This window comes from Herpailurus yagouaroundi, unplaced genomic scaffold (assembly GCF_014898765.1).
Source record: "Herpailurus yagouaroundi ecotype Mexico unplaced genomic scaffold, PumYag 199, whole genome shotgun sequence".
Classification (NCBI taxonomy): domain Eukaryota; kingdom Metazoa; phylum Chordata; class Mammalia; order Carnivora; family Felidae; genus Herpailurus; species Herpailurus yagouaroundi.
The window spans coordinates 15,500,710-15,522,309 of record NW_024412430.1 but is presented as its reverse complement, the minus strand read 5'-3'; the positions used below and the strand labels follow the sequence as shown (position 1 = coordinate 15,522,309).

General features: G+C 48.9%; 1 protein-coding gene across 4 annotated transcripts in view; it reads left to right on the top strand.

Annotated features, from left to right (window-relative positions):
• The window catches only part of GLIS3 (GLIS family zinc finger 3), a 449,362-nt gene extending 445,016 nt beyond the window's left edge, over positions 1-4,346 (top strand). For all 4 annotated transcript variants that reach the window (XM_040449462.1, XM_040449463.1, XM_040449460.1 and 1 more), the window contains one exon: positions 64-4,346. In XM_040449462.1, the coding sequence (XP_040305396.1) occupies positions 64-200 (137 nt within the window). In that variant the 3' untranslated portion in view covers positions 201-4,346. The remainder of the gene's footprint in view (positions 1-63) is intronic.
• The last annotated feature ends 17,254 nt before the right edge of the window (positions 4,347-21,600 follow it).

Below are 21,600 nucleotides of genomic sequence, written 5' to 3'. Positions count from 1 at the left end.
GTAGGGCACACACGGTGGGTAGAGACAGGCGGGACCGTTGACTTCTTTCTCCTTCTCTTCCAGTGTATGATTTGCCGTCGGGGTCCCCCGGCCTCTTCGGGGATTCTGTGCGTGGCGGGCCTGAAGACGCCACGTTCTTGCAGATCAGCGCTGTGGACCGCTGTCCTAGCCAGCTCTCCTCTGTCTATACCGAAGGCTAAAAGCTCCCCTGGCCTCCACTACCACTGGCATCCGGAACCTTTTCGTCGCTCGCCACCTTGTACTCTCACACCCTCACTGACTGCACGAAGAGGATGCCAGCCGCTTCCGTGGAACCTGCAAAGTCCCAGGCGTGTCTCTGGAAGGCGGGACTGGTCAGGGCCGGCTGTCCCAGGGCTGCGTGTGGTTGCTGCTCTGTCTGGATTTGCTGGTGGCCCACAGGACTGTCTCTTCAAAGGGAATTTAGAGTCACTCTACTGGACACCTGTTCCTTCCAGCTGTCCACTCTCAAAGGACACCAGTGAAAGGACGCACACGTCACAGTGCAGTTCGGGGACCACCCTTGCACGGAACTCCAAGTAGGGAAGGAAAACCCAAGTTACCAGAAGCACAGAGAACTGCCTCGCCCCGTACTCATCCTCCCCACTGGCTCCGGCAGGACCCGATGAGGGAAATCTGCATCCAAAGCACCGCTTGGGCTCAGCCCGCGGAGGAGCCCCCCCACCCCCCATCCTGGCACTGCAGCGGCCTGGCACCCCGGCGAGCTGGTGCCTCTCTGCTCTTCCCGTCCCCGTGCTAACCAGTCGCTTTTCAGTATTTCTCCAGAAGCAAAATGAGGTTCTATCAAGCACAGTCCCTTAAAAGGCACTACAACCTGTTTTATATTCCAGCAACTTATCTTAGTTCTTTTATGCTAAAGACTTGTTATTTACATCTACTTTTAAAGGAAGAAAAATATTTAGAGGTCTGTTCTTTGGATGGAAATAGTTATCTTAATCACCCCAGCTACATCCATTTTAGCCACAGCCCGTGGCCCCTCCTGGTCCCACCTCGCAGCGCCTGGGAGCCCCCCCAGAGTCGCAGTTTTGCACTGAGCGAAAGGCACCGGCGGGAAGTGGGTGGGCCCAACCCCTTCCCAGTGCCGTAGCAGAAACCCTGGTGGGCTGACTGCGTGAGGCGACTCCACCTCGAAGACCTTGTTCAGTGGAAAAGATCACTTGACTCGTTGACCCTTCGCCTCCGCTCGGGGAATGCCGCGCCCAGGTCGTGCTAGAAGATGTGGAACAGGGACACGCCGAGTTGAGATCCCGGGCTCTCTCAAAAAACCACACGAGAGGTGCCTGATGTCCACTTACCTTGCACAGCCTCTGCTCGCCTCCGTTAGGATGTCCACTCATCCGTCTGTCCCTCCCCCATATTCTCCCCTCCCTCCTCGCTCTTGTCACCTTCTTCTCTGTTCCCGCTCGCCCACCGCCACTGCCTGAGCACCCTTGGCAAGGTCTTCCCAAGGAGGGGGTAGAGGGAAGGCTGGGGCAGCAGATGTTCGCTTTTTTCACGTAACCCTAGCCTGGGATTTCCACAGAGCTCTTGGTCATTTGATAGCAAACCTGAACAGGAAGCCACTTTCTGTGATGCGTTTACAAAGCTATTCAAAAAGATCTTAAGTCGTGCGCGCGTCAGGCCATAAAAATTAGCCACACCCCAGAGACCCCCTGGTAAACTCTGGCGTTCCAGAACTATCGCGTTTCAACGTCTCTTTTCTCTGTCCTTAAGAATGGGTTCTGAACACAAATGAAACAATGTGGTCTGTCCAACTGGGATCGTTACGGTCTTCGAGAAGGGTTAACAGCTGGGTGTCCCGGGACAGTTTGTGTCCAGACAGACAGGTCCTTCCAGTCGGGCTCGGCAGTCGCTCACGTGCTGCTTGACGCGGACCGGATCCCAACACGTCACGGAGAGAGGGGACTAAAGAGCCGCGTGTGGGGTCGCTTTTACGGTGGGCGAGGTCCGCCGACCGCTGAGCTCCGATCTGAGAAAGGCCAGGCCCGCGAGAGGGCCGAGTCACCCACTTGACAAAGATCTGCGCTGCTTTCCGAAAGGCTTCCCTTCCAGATGAGCCCCCGGGGGGGCCCCCCCCCCCCCCCCGCAGACTTTGTGGGTTAGGTCACTTGGCCTAAAGGAGGACACGTGCGTGCTACCTGCCATCCCTTGCGTGTCCTTTGTCACACTCTGCAAAAGAAGGTAGGGATCCGGTGTCTTTGGGGAGGCAGCGCGGCCATTCTCAAACGCTGAGGCCTGCGTGGGGAACTCAGAACCTTCTTCATGTGTGAGATGAGGGAGGGAGAAGCTGACAAAACGCAGGGTGAATGCAGTGATGCCTCCGTGCCTCGCGGCTTTTACATGATTTACCGGGAGGGAGGGAAGGAAGGCGAAGCCAGAGGCTGAACCTCACAAACCCCTGGGTGTCATCGTCCTCTTCACCTGGGGGAGATGCCCCTGTGCCCGCCTCTGGTGTTAGCCCGGCCTCACGGTGGCCCTGTCGCTGCTTGTGGGGGAAGCGGACAGCAGCAGCACCTCAGGGCCGCCTCCCTCAGCAGGATGGAAGCCCGTCCCCCCCCACCCCCCACCAGGGGACCTGGGTGTTAGCAGAGGGAGCGCACGGGAAGCAGAGTCAAGTGCGACCCGCGAGGTCAGCTGCCCCCTCACACACCCGTCGAGCGTATCCCAGGGGCTGCACGTTGGAGTCGGGGCCTCAGGGCATGACACATTCAGGTTCCTTATAGACGGCACAGGCTGTCCTCAGAGTCCAGAGTCTCCCCTGACCTTAAAATCTGCCCCTTGCTTGCTTCCAGTGTCGTGCCAGATTTATATCTGCATTCATCATCATGTCTGTAGCAGTGAAAGTAGAAACTTCGAGAAGCTCACTCCCTTCCATTTCCTGGCCTTTTTAGTCTCGACATTGTAACCATTTTCATCAACATCTGAGCAGAGATTGTCATTCCCCTGTTTTGAAAAAAACTGGTGAAATACACACAGCGCAAAGCCAATTATCCTATTGCATTAAAAAGAAAAAAAATCAGTCTGCTTAGAGACATTTCATTTGCTGCATTGTCTTAATTCCCTAAAGGGACCATTTCAAAATGTCAGTTGTAATTTAGCCTCTGATCGGCCGTTAAATATTATTTAAGTATTTGCTGGTCCTGTGGGGTGTCTCCCTTTACCCATGTCTCCCCCAAATTGCACAGGTGACTCGAAGTGGACGGAAGGCCTTCCGGGGACCCCCTGATAGAACAGGGGTGGTGTGGTTCTGTCGTGTTTCACTTACCAGCCGTCGAGCACATTAGTGTACTCGAGCAGAGGTAAACGTTCAACTCCCCTGTCTGTCCCAGAACCTGGACTTTCCAGTTGTCTTGAAGTATTGGGAATAGTGACTGTAAATGTCCAATTCAATTATTTGCTCTTTTATTTGTCTGTTTTGACCATGTCATTTTATAGCAGCATTTTTAATGGCACTTTTTGTTGGTGGTGTGGAATTTCTGCGGTTACCTTTTTTTTTTTTTTTTTGCAATGGATAAAGCAAAAAAAAAAAAAAGAAGAAGAAGAAGAAGAAGAAGAAAAGATTTATTTTGTACAGACAGCAGAACATCCTGTGTAATGTTGCTGACATAAAGCACTTTGGGGGGGGGGGGAGTGGAAATCTGTTTTCCATAAATCACACAGACTCTTGTACATAGTTATATACACTCACGTAGAGAAATGAACTGCGTATATCAAACTGGATATGGGGCCGATTTTACTTTAGGGGCACACATCTGGTGCTTATTGTCATAAATCTTTTAAAGAATTAGGTACACTTTTTTTCTATTAATATGTATAGTTTTGTGATTTGTCACAGTTATGTTTCGTATAATCATAAGTTATTTTGTCTTGTTTCATGAAGTCCTTTTTTTTTTTTTTATGTCAAAAGTAAAATGAAGGGATTGTGCACTTGGTACAGAATAAAACTGGAAATAGGACGCCCACCTGCCTGCAATCTGCCTTCGGCATGCCCTTTCAAAACACAATGGCAACAGCCATTTTGTTTGTTTGTTTGTTTTATTGTTTTGTTTTGCCGCAAGCCTCCTTCCTTTATGGGGATGGTAATTATAATTAAAAGCAGATGGGGGTGGGGGAGGGCCGGTCCAAGGCCTGCTTTAAAATGCCGCATTGCTTTGGCCCAGAGCTGCAGCCTGGATTTAATTATAGATATGAGGACGAAATGGCAGTAAAAATGATGTGTCCCTGAATCCTTTACATGTTGGGAGTGTCCATAAATAAAACATGAAGTTTTATTTCATCAGATTTAATTAAAGCTTTTATACATGTTTTATTGGTTATTCTATTAATCCACTTCCCGAACTGGATAAATGCGCTGGGGCTTGGGGCTTACTGGTGCACGTTCAGTGTGAAGCTACATCAGGCCTCGGAAATGCCGCTAAGTGCTTGGTCCCTCAGGTGAGGGGTTACGGCGCGCTGGCCGCTGGGGATTAGGCCTTGGCTGCCCAGTCTTCCTAAAACCCTGCAGAAAAAGACAAGAGCATCTGCTTCCCGGGAGCTGACGCCCCGACCTTCGAAGTCCTCCCGTCTGCCAGAGGAGGAAGGGGCAGTTACCGTTCCCTGCTCCCGCTGGCCCGCCCACTCCACAGGCTTTGGGAGACCACCTGACCCCTGGGCTGTGATGAGCCTCCTTCCTTAGCGCCCATCACGGGAGTTGGAGCGGTTAGGGAGGGAGAGGGGAGGGTGGTCAGGGCATCCTCACCCTGGCTGACCTGTATAGCCAAGACCTAAAAGAGTTCATGTTCCCTCCAGGGTCACTCTTGGAAAATTGACCGTTTTCTTGCTACATTTGTAAGACACGAGGTGCAGGGCAGAAGGGATAAAGGCTCTCACGCACCCTGTCTGGCTCTCCAGGGGACTGTGGTTCAGGGTTTGAAGATGCAAATAGTGCCGGCTGACAAGACTCAGAGAGTCTCTGTGCTCCTTAAGTAAGGAGGCGGCTGGTGGGAGCGCGATTTGTTCCGGTCTCTTTGGGGAACAGTTTGGCATTAACGCGTAGAGCTGAAGGTACACATAACCCGCGATCCAACAATCCCACTCCTCTCGAGGGAGAGACTCTTGCATAAGTCAGCGATGGTTCGGATACACCATGTTCACAGCGGTGCCATTCACAATAGCCCCGAGCTGGAAAGGCCCCAACTGTCCATCAACGGTCAAATGAATAGATGAGCTTCGCTAAATGGAAAGAAGCAAGACAACCACAAAAAAGAGGGAGAGTGTTCTATTATAACGAGTTTGAAAACGCGCATGATTCATTTACAAGCCTGAGGTGGTGGAAATATACAAGAACCACGCGGAAGATATTCTCACAAAGGTCCAGATACTGATGAACTTTGATGGGGAAGAAAGGACACACAGAGGACTCCTGGGGTGCTGACCAGCAGTGTTTTATTTCCTGACCCTCTTGTTAGGGTAAACAGGTGCCTGCTTTATAATTCTTCACCTGTGTGTATGTGTTTCATAGCCTTTAGCACAAATACTACTGATAGCCAGGTCTTGCTTCCCCGACCCCAGGGGTACGCACACTTTTTCTGGAAATGGCCAGATAGTACGTATTTTAGATAATGGGCTCGGTGTCCACTCCTCAATCCCGTCACTCCAGAGCAGCCACAGGCGACACGCCAAGGAATGGGTGTGGCAGTGTTCTAATAAAACTGTATTTATGGACGCAAATTTGAATTTCACACAACTTTCAGATGTCCTGAAATGTTTTTCTTCTTTCGATTTATTTCAACTATTTAAAAATGAAAAAAAAAAAAAATTAAAAAAACATTCTTAATTCACGGGCTGTACAAAAAACATACAAAAAAGGCAGCGGGCAGGATGTCCCGTGGGCCGTAGCTTGCTGACCCTAGTCGACCGAAGGAGTGTCCTCCAGCATTTCCCATAAACATCAACGCAAAGAAAACCACAATTAGGACCCTCTGCTGATCCTTCCGCTACGTGGGGTCCTGTTCCTGGAGGAAATTCATGAGTTCTATTGATTAAGATTTCTTTGTGTAGATTCTGGGTCCTGCTCCCCGGGATACAGATGAATGCTTGGAGCTTGGAGCGCCATTCGACTTTATCTCTGGATTTGAAGTTTTTCATAAAAGGACCTGGGCACACAGAAGTCTGTGGGAATTGGAAAACGAGCACCCATTCTCTCCAAGCTAACCAAATATTTGCTGGATGTTGGCAGTCCTAGCCTAAGCTTTTCCTCTGAAACGCTGAGAGGTTAGAAGCAACAGGAGACTTCATTTTTCTCAGGCTGTAGTTCTTACGAGAAGCTAGAGCTGCCTCTCAAAACCTCCAGGGTCCACAGGGAGAGGAGAGTCAGGGTTTTACATCCAAAGGCTCCACCGAAAAATGGTGGGAGCATTCTTTCGGCTCGGGGGCCCCGCCAAGGCTAACGGTCTGTGCCCCCTATAAGCAGCAAAGGGGCCACTCAGCACCCAGCACCCGCCACGGGCCCTGGTTCCCCATGTGCCTCCCCCCAGCCCTCACACTTAAGGGGTTCTCAGCTCTTCCAATGCTGCCTCTCAGCTACTTGCCCTTAGGGAGAGTGAGGCTGAATTCACAGGGGCAGAAGCACCTGCCGTTCTTTGGATCCCTAGCTTAGGCTAAAGTCAACAGTTTCAAAAATACGATTACTGTGAGTCCTGGGTCATTTGCTAAACATTCGCGCAGACTGAGTCCTCTACACCGGGTCTCCCGGGTGGTTCCATGTGCTTGGGCTTGTGTGCTGTGTATGGTTCTGATAAAGTGTCTTGGGGCCAAAATAACCTGAACTTTATAAAGAGAAGTTGAACGAAGAGACAGCTTAGAGGACATCTCTTCCAACTTCTTTTAAGAGGAGACAGAGGCTGTTTGATCCATGCACGTATGCACATGCTCCTTCCTTCGCTCATTCAAACACTCGTTGCGTACAAGAAACAGAAGCAGAAGTGGCTCCTGGCCTCACGGAGCTAACAACAGGGACATTCCAAGAATCATCTGCCCAAGAACATTGCCTGGGGTGCTTGTTAAAAATGCACACCCCAGAGCTACTGAGTTGGAATTTTGGGGGTGAGATGGAGACGTCTGCGTTTTTAATAAGCTCTCCACGTGGTGGTTTTTGCAAACAAAATGTGACCCTCGGTATAGTGGAGGCGGCAGCCCTTTAAGAGGGCAACACAGTTTCGTAAGAGCTAAGCAGAAGAGTGGGTACCTGAGCTAGTCCTAAAGGCCAGCTTCATCTCCGAGAAGCAGAGAAGCAGAGGAAAGTGGACCAGGCAGACAATGGAGCATGTGCAGAGCCCCAGGAGAAGGAAGCGAACTTGCCAGGGTGGCCCAATAGGCCAGCTAGAGAGTTGGAGAGGACCCTGCCTCTGAGCTCTGATTGATTCTGCACTGGCCCTGAGCCCCAGCTCTTACTATGTCCGCCTGCTGAGCTCAGAGAACTGTTTCCCAAACCAGCAGACGATGGTATGTTCTGCAAAGAAAGGTCAAATTGGTTAGGAGAACGGTGGGTGTAGGTTACTCAGATTTCTTTACTTCAGGACCTGTCAGAGCCTTTACTCTGCTAGTAAGAAGTACATTGTGGCTCTTCAAGAAAGAGCTGGAGGATGAAGTCTATGGACCACGGAGTACCTTTTAGCCCCATGGAAAACAGTTGGGTAGGCCCTCAAAAACTTAAAAATACACCTACCACGTGATACAGAAATTCCACTATTATACTCAAAAGAATTGAAAACAGACTAAAAACAGATATTGACCCACCACAGTTCCTACTGTGAGCCTTACTCACAGTAGCCAAAACGTAGGAGCAACACAGATACCCATCAACTAGCGGATGGATGAACAAAATGTGGCCTATACACACAATGGAATATTATTCAGCCTTAGGAAGGAAGTTCTGACGTACCCCCACGTGGATGGACCTTGAAAACACCGTGGTCGATGAAACAAGCCAGACACACAAGGACGAATACCGTACGTGTGTGAGGTACCCAGAAGAGGCCAGTTCATCGAGACAGAAAGAATAGAGGATACCAAAGGCTGGGGAAAGGGAGAATGGGGACTTATCGTTCAATGGGTACGGGGTTTCTGTTTGACACGATAAAAACGTTCTGTAGTGACGACGGTTGCCAAACATTGTGAATCGAAGTACGGTTGACACAATGTTACATGAGCTTCAGGTGTGCACCACAGTGATTCAACGTGTCTATACTCTGCTCAGCACAAGTATGGAGGACGTCTGTCATCATACAACGCTATCACAATGCCACTGACTATATTCCCTATGCTGTGCCTTTCATCCCCATGACTTACTCATTCCGTAACTGGAAGCCAGGATCGCCCTCTCCCCTTCACCTTTTTTGCCCATTCCCCCGCCCCTTCTCTCTAGTGACCATCAACCTGTTCTCTGTCTTTTTTAGTCTATTTCTGTTTTTTGTTTGTTCATTTGTTTTTGTTTTTGTTTTTTTTAGATTCCACATAGAAGTGAAATCAAGTGGTATTTGTCTTTTTCTACATGATGTATTTGACTTAGCACAATACCCTGTAGATCCATCCATGTTGTCACAAACGGCAAGATCTTTTTTGTGCCTGAGTAACATTCCATCGTCTATACATAGCACCTCTTCTTTATCCATTCATCTCTTGATGGACACTTGGCTTGCTTCCACATCTTGGCTATTATCAGTAACACTTCAGTAAATAGATCTTTTTGAGTTAGTATTTTTCTTTGTGGGAGGTAAGTAGCCGGTGGTGGAATTACCGGATCGTATTTTTAATTTTTTAAGGAACCTCCACACTGTCTTCTACAGTGGCTGCACCAATTTACATTCCCACCAACAGCGCACAAGGGTTCCTTCCTCTCCACATCCTCACCAACACTTGTTATTTCTTGTCTTTTTGATTCTAGTCATTCTGACAGGCGTGAGGTGGTGTCTCATTGCATTTTTTTTTATTTGTATTTCCCTGATCATGAGTGTTGCATGTGTCTGTTGGCCATCTGCATGTCTGCTTTGGAAAAAAGATGTCTATTTAGGTCCTCTGAACATTTTTTAATCAGATTATTTACTCTTTCAGTGTTGAGCTGTATACTTTTTTTTATATTTTGGATATTACCCTCTTAACAGATACATCATTTGTGAATATCTTCTCCCATTTAGTAGGTTGTCTTTTGTTTTGTTGATGGTTTTCTTCACTGCGCAAAAGCTTTTTATTTTGGTGGAGTCCCAGTAGTTCGTTTTTGCTTTTGTTTCCTTTGCCTGAAGAGAGATATCTAGAAAAAGTTTCTATGGCTGATATCAAAGAGATTACTGCCCATGTTTTTCTTCTAGGAGTTTTGTTATTTCAGATCTCACATTTAGGTCTTTAATCCATTTTGAATTTATTTCTGTGTATGGTATGAGAGCACATGTACTTAATGTCACTGAACTGTACTCTTAAACATGGTTAAAATGGTAAATTTTATGTTACATGTTTATTTTCTTTTAATTTTATTTATTTTGAGGGAGAGAGAGAGAGAGAGCATGCACGCACGAGCAGGGCAGGTACAGAGAGAGGGAGAGAGAGAGAATCCCACGCAGGCTCTGCACTGTCAGTGCAGGGCCCAATGTGGGGCTCATACCCATGAACCATGAGATCATGACCTGAGCTGAAATCAAGCGTTGGGTTCACCCGACTGAGCCACCCAGGCATCCCTATGTTACATATATAAAAGATATAAAAAATAAATAGATAAGTAAATAAATAGAGGGTGCCTGACACCTAGGACTTTGGAACCTTGCTGGGTAAGTGCTCTTCAGGGACACACTTTGGGAGCGTGGCTCTGGGACAAGTGAGCATAGAGCACCCGACAGGTGGACGTGGCACCTGTCTGGCTGAGAGAGCAGAGGAAGTGGAGAACTGAAGAGAAGAGGGCAGATGGTTTGGAGCAACTGCAGAAGGTGGCTCTGGATCTGGAGCCCTGTGCTGGCATAAAATCTCAGTAACTGAGCCAGAGAGAGAAAGGAAGGGGCCTGGATGTTGGTGTCGCTGAAGGAGGAGGTAGCCAGTTTAATAGAAGATGGGTAAAGCAGCACTAGTACAGACCCAACCAATCCCAGTGTGAGCAAATACAGAGATTTGGATTTCGTTCCTTCATTTAACATTTGTTTCCTGAGCTCCACACCCCACTCTATGTGCCAGCGACTATTCTGGGTGCTGGGGATAACGCAGACATGCATGCTCATCCCTGACTTCATGGCATGATATTCTAGCAGGCTGGTGTTTCAGTCTGGTTGCCTATGAAGTATGAGGCTGTGAGTAGTGAGGGTTGCCTCCTCCAGGAAGCAGATGCTGAAACAGAGTTGGGAGTGCAAGAAGTTCACTGGACAATGCCACCCTGAGAGGACCGTGTCTTGGCTGTTGCTGTCTTGGTCATTTGTTGGCTGAGGTCCCTCCAGAGACTCCAATGAAGTTAATGTGCTGTCAGCCCAGCACAGACCCTGTGGCAGTGCATTGGGGCAGGATACTTCTGTGCCTGCCACATGGGGTACTGGGGGGGGAACACAGGTCCCCCATCAGTATGTTTCCCAGTTTGCCATGAAGAGGGCACTAGGTATATACACTCACATACACTTTTGAAAATAGACTCCTGACTCAGTCCTTCCCCTGCTAGCTTGCTCACACATGCACACACACACAAACACATGCGCGCACACACACACACACACACACACAGAGTCACTGGGATTTCTCTTAAGGCTAGACCACTCCCCTCTGGGGAGCAGAGGATGAGGAAGTGGATGATCTATTACTTTTTCTCACATCCTGGGAGGGCATCAAGGAAGGTCACGGACTTCGGTGTCAGTTACACATGGTTGTTCTCTGCCACTTACATACTTCGCGGCATCAGAAATAAATTCCTAAACAACGCTGCTCTGGGCCCGTTTCTTCTTAGCGGGAATAGTCATGCTTATCTCCCAGGCAGTGGGACAAGCATGTAGATTATCTGGCACAGCTCCGGCTCTGACTGAGATCAGCGCTGCTTCGGCCATTCAGACCGCACCACGGTGGAGGCAGCGTGGTGAGATACGGAAGGCACTGCTCTGGCAGTCGAAGACCAGGCTCTAGTCAGGTGATGTGGCCAAGCCACTTCTGACTACAGCTTGAGCTTGGGAGTGAGAGGGCCTCGGAATCCCCTCCGTCTTCGCCACTTATGCAAATGACCAGACCACTCTGAACCTCAGTTTCTTCATCTACCCAATAAGGATCATACCCAGATGACAGGGTTCGTGGACGACTCACGTGCTTGTCACATGGCTGGCCCTTATAAATGTTGCTTTCCCTTCCCCACCTGTAAAATTCAAGGGGTCGAAGCAGATGACCCAGCAGTTCTGCTAGGCTTTGGTGCTGTCCCTTGGCTCCCTTTCTCCAAGTTTTCTCCAGGATCCACAATTGATATCCCTCTCGGGTCACCTCCCTCCTCAGCCCACCTATGTTTGTTGAAAAGTTTGCTGTGAAACTGTTGCCCCTAACCTCCCCCCCCCCCCCCCCCGACGCCCTGGCCATGAAGGACTTTGCATCTAGTCAGTCCTCTTGGCAGTTAGTACTATTAATGGTTCGCCAAGAAGACGGATCCAGAAAGTGACCTATGACAAGACTGCCTCCTGCACTGCCTGACACAGGTTCCAGGAGAGCTCTGAAGTGGGTAGGACATGCCATCCTGATGCGTGGGGACCCCAGGGACCATGCAGCCACGATGACGCTGTAGCTGCACAGAACACACAGTACCAAGACTTCCTCTCTCCTCCTCACTCTCTCTGGGCTGCGACCTAAGGACTGGTGCAGAGAGAGCAGAGTCGGGTGGGGGGTGGTTAAAGCCAAGCTCCAGAAGGGAAAGAACAGTTCTACACGGACAGAGGGGAAGCAGCAAGTCTGTTGTCTGTAAAGTAGCAAAGCCAACCTGAGGCTGCTGAAGTAGGGAAGGGGAAGTTATTGAAAAAGCACAGGGTACAGGGGCACCTGGGGGGCTGAGTCAGTTAAGCGTCCGACTGCAGCTCAGGTCATGATCTCACAGTTCGTGGGTTCAAACCCCGCATTGGGCTCTGCACTGACAGCTCAGAGCCTGGAGCCTGCTTCGGATTCTGTCTCTCTTGCTCTCTCACTCTCTCTCTCTCTCTCTCTCTCTCTCTCAAAAATAAATAAACATTTTTTAAAAAAGAAAGAACACAGCGTACAAATGTAAGCAGGTACCACTCCCAGCTCGGGCAGTCTCTGTGTCTCTGTGTTTTTCTCTCTCTGTCTCTGTCTGTCTCCCATCTTTCATCTACTCGTTTTGGCCGGACTGTTCTATTCTTCTATCTGTGCAGCCTCCTCTGCTTCTCTGAGCCACATAGCTAGCATATGATGCCCATCCCACATTCCAAGGCTTATGCTTTAGCAGCATAAAGAAAGAAAAGAGAGTACACCAGCCAGTCAGTCTCTCTCTACATATAGATAAGCAGATAAATATAGATGGATATGTACATGTAAATCTAGACATATGGGTATATATCCTATCAATCTGGACTTGTAATCCACAAAGAAGAGCTTCTGCATTTCCCGTCTTGGCCCAGGTACCCGCTCCTGGTCGGACCAATGACTCCCAGTGCTTGCTATATTCCTGCACCAGGTTCTCCAGATGAGTAAGGCGGGGGGAGAAGGGGTCTCTGTGACCCTGGCATATGCTCTAAAAGGTGCACGGAAGCCTAACCAGTGGGGCCTCTCTGAAAGCCAGAACCATCACTGGAACGTCAAGAGGACCCCAGTTCCAGGATTACCATATATGAATAACTAACGGATATTGGACCTTAACCAACACGACGCTTATCAAAACCCTGACATCACTGACTACTGTCAGACCAAGCTGCTTCTTCCAGTCGTTCCCCGGCATTCAGCTCACCCCTTGAGGAATAAATAAAACTGCTTTAAGAAGAAAGGGTGGGGAGTGAGATTTTGAGAAAGAGGGCATGGAACTTGCGAGCGGTCGATGGGGCTGTCTACCTTCTATATGCATTATCTTTTCTAAGTATGGTCTGGAGAGCAAGCATCAGTGGACAGAGGAAGAAGGAGTAGGGTCATCGGCGCCCTCTGTTTCTTTCCTGTTTAGTGGGCTTAATGGTGAGCTGGCAGGTCCATTCTATTGAGAGGGTAACATTTAAAAGAAAAACCAGGGGTGCCTGGGTGGCTCAGGTCATGATCTCACAGCTTGTGAGTTCGAGCCCCACGTCCGGCTCTGTGCTGACAGCTCAGAGCCTGGAGCCTGCTTCGGATTCTGTGTCTCCCTCTCTCTCTCTGCCCCTCCCCCACTCACATCCTGTCTCTGTCCCTCTCAAAAATAAACATTTAAAAAAGAAAGAAAGAAAGGAAAAACCACAACAAACAATGGACAAGTGGGAAGTCTAGTTAGACTTCCCTTCTTTTTTTTTTTTTTTAATTTTTTTTTTCAACATTTATTTATTTTTGGGACAGAGAGAGACAGAGCATGAACAGGGGAGGGGCAGAGAGAGAGGGAGACACAGAATCGGAAACAGGCTCCAGGCTCTGAGCCATCAGCCCACAGCCCGACGCGGGGCTCGAACTCACGGACCGCGAGATCGTGACCTGGCTGAAGTCGGACGCTTAACCGACTGCACCACCCAGGCGCCCTAGACTTCCCTTCTTGATACACTCTATGTACAGTAATGGAAGCTTTTCTTTATTCCTCTGAGACACATCAGGTGCTCCTTTGACAGATGTTCCCCTCCCTGGCTGCCTACTGGCTTTATAATTGCCGTTTTGAAGTTGGTAACAAGTGTGTGCATGCGTGCATGCATGCATGTGTGCGTGCGTGCGTGCGGGGAGTCAGGGAAGAAGTTTTCACGGAGAAACCATTTTTTCTATGGATTTACTTCTCAAATGGGTGTGGCATATGTATGTGCTCGGGGAAGAAAGCAGTAAATGCAATCCGGGTGGCCCCCTCACTATTACGCTTACCCGTGTGATACACGCACAACAAGGGGATGCGATCAGGCATCTCCTGTGTGCTTGAAGCCTGAAGCTGAGCATTGAGAACCCCGTGGAGATGCTGTGAAGTCTGAACGAGGTAACACAGTGCTTGTCAGACTTTAATGTGTATGTGAGTTATTTGAGGATCCTGAGAAAACACAGTCTGACTCAGTGGGTCTGTCTGGGGAAGGGCCTGAGCTTCTGCATTTCTAACCAGCTCCCAGGTCATGTTCTTGCTCCTGATCAGGGGCCACGCTTTGAAAACCGATTACAAAGACCGACACCTAAATCAAGAAGTGGGCATCACCATACAGACCAACACGCACACATGTAAAGACACGGGCCACACACACACACACACAAAGACACTGGCCACACACCGGTTGTTCCCTGGCACATCCAGGTTAAAGTCATCATTGCCTCTCGGGGAGGAGAAAGCGAAGTCTTGAATGTTCCCCTCTTACATTTTTGCCACCTGCCTATTCCATTATTTCACATATTACCTAGAAGTCCAGAACTTTCTGAAATTTTGATTGAAACTTTCAGCAGTAAATTGCAAACCTCTACGGTTTTGTTTGCACACATACCAGACTATGTTTAGCAGCTTGCTGTAGCGCTATTATCGTGTGTGTGTACAAAAAGATTTCCCCCTCTGAAAGGAGGACCTGCTCTACTTAAAGGAAAGTTAGCCAACTTCTGACATATTGCAAAGCCTGTTTCTTCACATCTCCCAGTATCCGTTACACTTAATATTCCCAGCACTGTGGGCCCATCACGCGGGATTTGGTTTATCCATCTCTGTGTTGTTTTCCTCTCATGTTACACAAAGAGCTGTCTTATATGCACCAGGAAGCATGAAGCCGAAGCAAAGAGAGAAGAAAGGTATGGTAGGTCCATTCCAATGTCAGCCCCTGCTCCGAGGTCAACATATGTGCCCTCCCTGAGCCTGGCTACCATGTCTGAAGAACAAATTATTCTGTGTTGCCACAGACCTTGAGGCGTACCATCTAGAAGGATCCATCAGAGTTTATTACAGGTATTTACTGATGTCTCCTCTACTCCACTATGTTGTAAGCTCCTGGGAGGAAGAGCTAACGACTTACTTATCTTTGAATGTCCTGAGCATAGCAGAGTGTTTGACATAGAAAAGTTAGTTGGTCAGTAGGCTTTGTTGAATTGAATAGAACTGGATTGAAGTGGATTGAATTGAAGGCCAATGAAAAATTATTTCTGAGCTCTTTGGAGAAAGTAAGAATTTGTGGCTTCTGGAGTGAGAACAGGACTGAGACAGATCGAGAATGCCGTGCTGTGGGGAAAGACTGCCCGTGCAGGAGCTATGGAAAGTTCGGTCTGGTTGGTGCGTATGGTGTGAGTGTGCATCGGGAGAGAGGGAGAAGTAAGCAGGAGACACATCCTGGGGGTTTTGGGCCCCCACCAAATAGTTGAGGATATATCCTGTGCGATCTGGAGAAGCAAAGAACTATTTTAAACTGGTGATATGATCCTACGTGACTCACAGACAGAACACTGGCAGAAAAATAAAGGACAGATTGGAGCAGATTGAGACCAGAGGCAGGGATTTAATGATCAGGACCCTGGTCCTTGGAAGGTTGGGAGGATAATGTTCACTGGGCCCAGGGTAGGTGTGCAAAGTGCCTACACTCCTGGTACCACCCGAGGGCTGCCCAAAGGTGTCCAATAATTTTTGCAGGACTTCAAGAGCCCATTGGAGTACGTTTGAAAAGCCACCAAAGATAGGCAAAATTTATTTTGTGTCAAAAGCCCATACATGTCTTTAAGACTCTGGGGGCGGCCATTTTGGCAACATGAATTTCCCATCAGCCCACTTGACTTCACTTCCTGCCTTTCATGCAATATATGTTGAGAGAAAGCATGAGACTCCCCACTGGGTTCTGCATTCATGTGCACCTGCTGTCCAATTTACAGCTTGTGAAGGAGGTGTTAATTAGTTGGCAGAAGCACCTGAACAGGGAGTACTGGGTTGGCTGAGGGGGTGGGAAGGTCTCTGGCATTTCCTCGTTCACATAGGCAGGAAGCAAGAAGAAAGGAAACTCACATTGCTGTCCAAAATGGCAACCTCCAAGCCAAGGCAAGTGGCGCAATTATAGCAGGTACATTTCTTCTCTAAAAGGGGAGTCTATTTCTGGAGCCCTGTGATTAATATCAAATGCTTGTAAGAGTTTACTGTGAGTTACACCTTCATAGACTACTCTGAATGTTAAAGATCCTTCAGAGCAAGGCGAGTGAGTGAGTGGCTCTTGAGTGAAATTGACATTGAAGAAGGAATACGATGAACTCCCAGAGGAGAAAAAGCGGAGACCAAGTCCCCCAAGAGAAAGGGCAGTGATCCAGGGCCAGGAGAGCCTTGGAGGCGGAGGGTGGAGAAGGAAAGTCGCAATTCCAGGTGCACCAGAAGGGACTTTTCGCTCGTGGTCAGTTTTTTTTTTTTTAAGTTGGCTGCATTGAAGTAGGTGATTCCAGGCAACCATGTGCTGGGAGTAGAATAAGCCTCACCAAAGACCAACGTGAGTTTTCCTCTGTCTGCTCACAACACTCAGCAAATCGCTGCAACTCAAAGTGAACAAGTGGTTGAGGAACCAAATGAAGACCGCTGACAGGATGTCATCTAGTAAAACATCTTCGTTTCGGAGGTGGAACAGCTGAGGTGCGGAGAAGGGACGTAAGTCCGCCGAGGATCTGGATCGTGGCATCCTGGCCTGCACCTTAGGCCCCTGACTTTTCGGCCTGTCCAAGATACTGTGTTGTTTCTTTGAGGGTCATCAGAACACACGCAGGGCGGGACCCCCAAATTCCATCCGGCCCCGCAACTCAACGTTACCGAGATGGGCAGTATCGTTGCAGAAATAGCAAGAGGAAGCTGGGGCCGACAAAGCAAGATACGACCGGAAGACACGGACGGGCGCCTCATTTACTTAGGCCTCTACTGACCACCGAGGAGATCACTCAAAGAGTTGCTGAAATACATACTTGTTGTTATTGAACACATACCGCCTGCACCAAGGTGGCGGACGACTCGGTGGGAAAAAAATCCTCCCAAGCCACATAGGGAGAATATAGGGAGACCCCTTCCTTTCCACTTGGAGAAATGCCACTGAATCTTCCTAGAATGCGGCTTGCTCGGAAGGAATGTAGAAGGGGGACCTTGGCCTAAATAGGGCTTTCAGCGAGCTCTGCACACACTCTTTCAGGCCGCCCACACACGAGGTACCTGAACGAAGAGGGAAGAGACCCCTTTCTTCCAACCGCAGGACGGCTGCACCTGGCTTCTAATGAAGCTGATATGTCCAAACAGAGAAAGACAGAGTCAAGGAACTTCAGTGAGGAAGACAAAGGAGCGCAGGCCTTTCTGGAAGATCAGAGGCCTCCAAGCTCTGCCTCTTCCCTCAGCAAATCCTAATTAGCCCCCGAGAAGACAAAACACCATGTGTTTTCCGGACACACACCCCAGGGGGAGAGGGATCCGGGAGGTAGGAGCAATTAGCAAGGGCTGGAGGGGAGCAAGGTAGAATGTGGAACGGGCTTCATTGGGTAATAACTTCCCCGGGGAATCGTGCAAGGCGGCCTGCTTAGGGCTTTTCTGAACCGAGTTCACCACAGGCTCTGTGCTCAAGAGCTGCAGGTCGGAGAGTGGAAAAGCAGAGATTCTCCAAGTATTTTCTCCATGAATTGTTTTAACCCCACGCCCAGCCCCCATTTCTAGGCCAGTGTGACACACGGATTTTCCATAATGTTTACTAACGAGGAAATAAAGTGAAATGAACTTGCAAAGGAAATTCACGCCTTTGCTGTCGGTCCTAATCCCCTCCGTCAGTTCTGAGGGTGTTGACAGAGAAGGAGCAGGGCGCCTTCGGTTAGAGTGAGGCCTTTCCAGTTGTCTCGTACTGGCCCCAAACAGCCCCTAAAGTCGGGCACAGGGAAACCGGGGTGATACTTGCCCTGGGGGAGGATCCGTTAGATGTAATAAAAGTCCGTGGGCTTCCTGTAAGTCTGCGTGGACAGATGTACGGGAGACGATTGGATCAAATCCAAGATCCCTGACTTGCTATCTATGTGACCTTCAGGAAGCCACTTGATCTCTCTGAGTCTTGATTTTCTCATCTGCACAATGGACCTGACTTATACGGGCTTGTTGTAGGAATTAATAAGATCACAGCCTCAGATGGCTATAGGGAACAACCAGAGGCAGCAAGCTAATAAATTCATTTACCGAAACGTGTGTTTTGGAATCTGTTTAACTTCGAAGACTCACCAGGGCACCTTATTGCTCCAAATTAGACATTCCAAACCTGGGAGATTTGGGCGGGGGCGCGGGGGGTTTTTTTTTTTTTATGGCCAAGGTAGGCATTTATCAATGCCTACCTTTAACGATTTTCAAGTTAAAATTTTTGTGGAGAGGCTCTATACTGTCACACTTTGAGGCCATTCATCCGTTTTTTTGTTTTTGTTTTTTTTTGGAGTATTCCAAATTGGGTTGTTTTCCCCATTCTTTTTTTTTCTTCATTGTAGTAAAATATTTACAGCATAAAATTTACCCCTTAAGTCATAGTAAATCGTGCGGCTTTGAGAAATTGAACGTGTTCAACTTGTTCCGCACCGTCACTGCCATGGACCCCCAGAACTCTTTCCATCTTCCCGAAGTGAAACTCTGTCCCCACCCAACACTCACTCCCCATCCTTCATCTCCCCAGCTCCCGCCAACCACCGTCCTCCCTCCTGCTTCGACGAATTTGACTAGTCTAGGAACCTCATAGAGGTGAAAGCGTACAATATGCGTCTTTTCGTGCCTCGTTTATTTCTCTCCGTGTAGTGTCTTCAGGGTTCATCCGTGTTGTAGCACGTGTCAGAATTTCCTTCCTTTTTCAGGCTGAATGACATGCCATTGTATGGACAGACCACATGGTGTTTATCCATTCATCTATGGGTGGACACATGGGTCGCCATCAGCCTTTCGGCTGTTGTGAGTAATGCCGCTATGAAACTGGGTGGGTACCTACTTGATTTATTTGTTAAAGTTCATTTATTTAATCCGAGAGAGAGAGAGAGAGAGCGCTCAAACTCACCGTGAGATCATGGCCTGGGCCAAAATCAAGAGTTGGAAGCTTAACCAACTGAGCCACCCAGGTACCCCCCTAATTTATTTTTTTTGGAAAAAGATTTAACTGTCTTCACAGGTACTTCTTTGGTCATCTCCGATAACAGCTGGGTTGGTTTTTCCCTCCAAACATGTCACATTGGATTCTTTTTTTGTTTTTTACATGTATTTATTTTTGAGAGACAGAGGGAGACAAAGTAAGAGTCGGGGAGAGGCAGAGAGAGAGGGAGACACAGGATCGGAAGCAGGCTCCAGGCTCGGAGCTGTCAGCACAGAGCCCGATGCGGGGCTCGAACCCACAGAAAATGAGATCATGACCTGAGTCGAAGTCGGACGCTCAACTGACTGAGTCACCCAGGCGCCCCAAGATTCTTAACATCTCACCCCCCCAAAAAAAAGTTAATTGTAAGCCCAGTGCAGTCCACCGTTGATAACAGGAATTTGTGATTCCTGAAATTTAATGCAGCTCAGTACCTTCAAAAGATCAGTTGAGAAACACACCTTGTGAAACAAGAGCTGCTGGAAAGTTTACTCTTCCAAAATCTATCCCTAAATTATGCCAGAGCTCATCCCAATAACTGGATTGTGCTAGCATCCATAGAAGTGATTTCTCTGAGTTCTGCTTTGCTAACAGGGCTTCTGTTTTCCTCATCTGTGGTTTTAGGAAACCGTATTCTATTTACTGCGTGGATATCAGGCAGGATTTTGTTCCCTTTTTTCCTAACGTGATCTCTTTAGGAGGAGCCATGGAAGAAACTGTTCTCAAGAGTTAGTATCAGTTGCGACCTCCTGGAGCAACTGGGTTTTGGCTTTTTGTTATGAGCACAGAATTGTATAACACATTGTGTTCCTATCTTTGCTTTGTCTACTAGGAAACTAAGATCCAAATTTGCTACCCACCTTTAACAAAAGGCACGGAAATACATAACATGAATTTTGTGTATTAAGGTCCCTCCGGCTTTGTCCTACGCTTACCATAATTTTCTCTCTGCTGTGATTTTCTCACGTATTCCTTGTTGCTGTTATGTTTGTGTAAATTACCAGGGAGGGATATTTGAAAATGAGAATTTATCGTTCCAAATTCTTGGCTGCAAACAACAGATATCCATTCTAATTAGCTTCACCATAAATGAATTGATTAAAAAAGGAATCCGTGGGAAGCCATTTGCCTAGCTCACCAAATCGCTGAGGAGGTTGGAGAACGGGGCTCAGAAAACAGGGAGAATTCCAGAGGGGCAGGGCCATGGGTACCACAGGTGCAGGGAGGGTCGGGTAAGACAGATGCCGCTGGGGGAGGGAGGGAGACTTAGGGAGGAGATGGGGGACAGGGAGAGAGAGATGGGGGGAAGGGGAAGGATGGAGAGAGCAGAGGAAGAGCAGAATGAAAGAGCCAATCCAAAAGACAGAGTTCTGCTCAAGCTTCAAGGAACAGCATTTTCAACCCCATTGCTTCCCCCCTCCCCGCCCCGGAGCATCATCTTAGAGGCTTGGGTGTTCCTGGTGGACCTCCAGCCCTAGGTCACTTCCACAGCCACACACGCACTTCATTACCTGATGCAGGCCGGGCGTCACTGAAGGTGGCAGGAGCAAAACAGGGGCTTCTCGCTTTCCATCCCCACTCGCCCCCATCCCGCACCGTGGTGGACCCCTACCACTGTCTGCATCCACCTCCATGTTTCCCAGGCCGTGTGTCTGATAAGTGCTCCCCCTTCTCCTCCTGAGCCCCCCTCCCTGTGCTCACTTCGGAATCTGTAAGCTCCAAGGCCTGTGGTGAGTAGAACCGCCCTCCTTACAATGCCGTTTACTGACCATCGGGTGCCTCCGGAGCATATCCGCCCCCTGCACGCGGGAACCCAAGGGGCTTATGAAATACTCTTCATAAAGGCCTTCAGGAGACTTCGGGTAAGTACACATTTCTCCATCCTCTTCCACATCAGACAGCTTCACCTCCTGACTCAGTGACCAGACTCTACTCCGCACCGGTTCAGTTTGGAGGAAACTCATCTGGAGCCACGATGTCCAAAGAGTTTCGGAGACGCCCAGGGCCTGACTCTAATGCGGTTCCCCAAGCGCTGTGTCAGCAAGGCGACATCTGTTGACCCCGCCCCGCCCCCTTCGTCTCCTCCACAATCCCGGGAAAGCAGATTATCCCAATGGGACGTTCTGTGTGCGACGGCCGCAAGACATCTGCACCACCTGAGGTTACCCCTTCTCCCTCCAGGCTCACCAACGAACACTCCCATCGCCCGCGTCGATTTTCACATTCGGGAAGGACACAGTGATCTGCTGACACGAATGTCTGGGTGCCCCCACGTCCCGTTCTAAACCTTGCTGTAAACAGACACATTGGTAGAGGGGCAGTAAACCCTTTTGTGAGTGTAGTCCATGGGAGATAATCTCCTAGGCCCGCT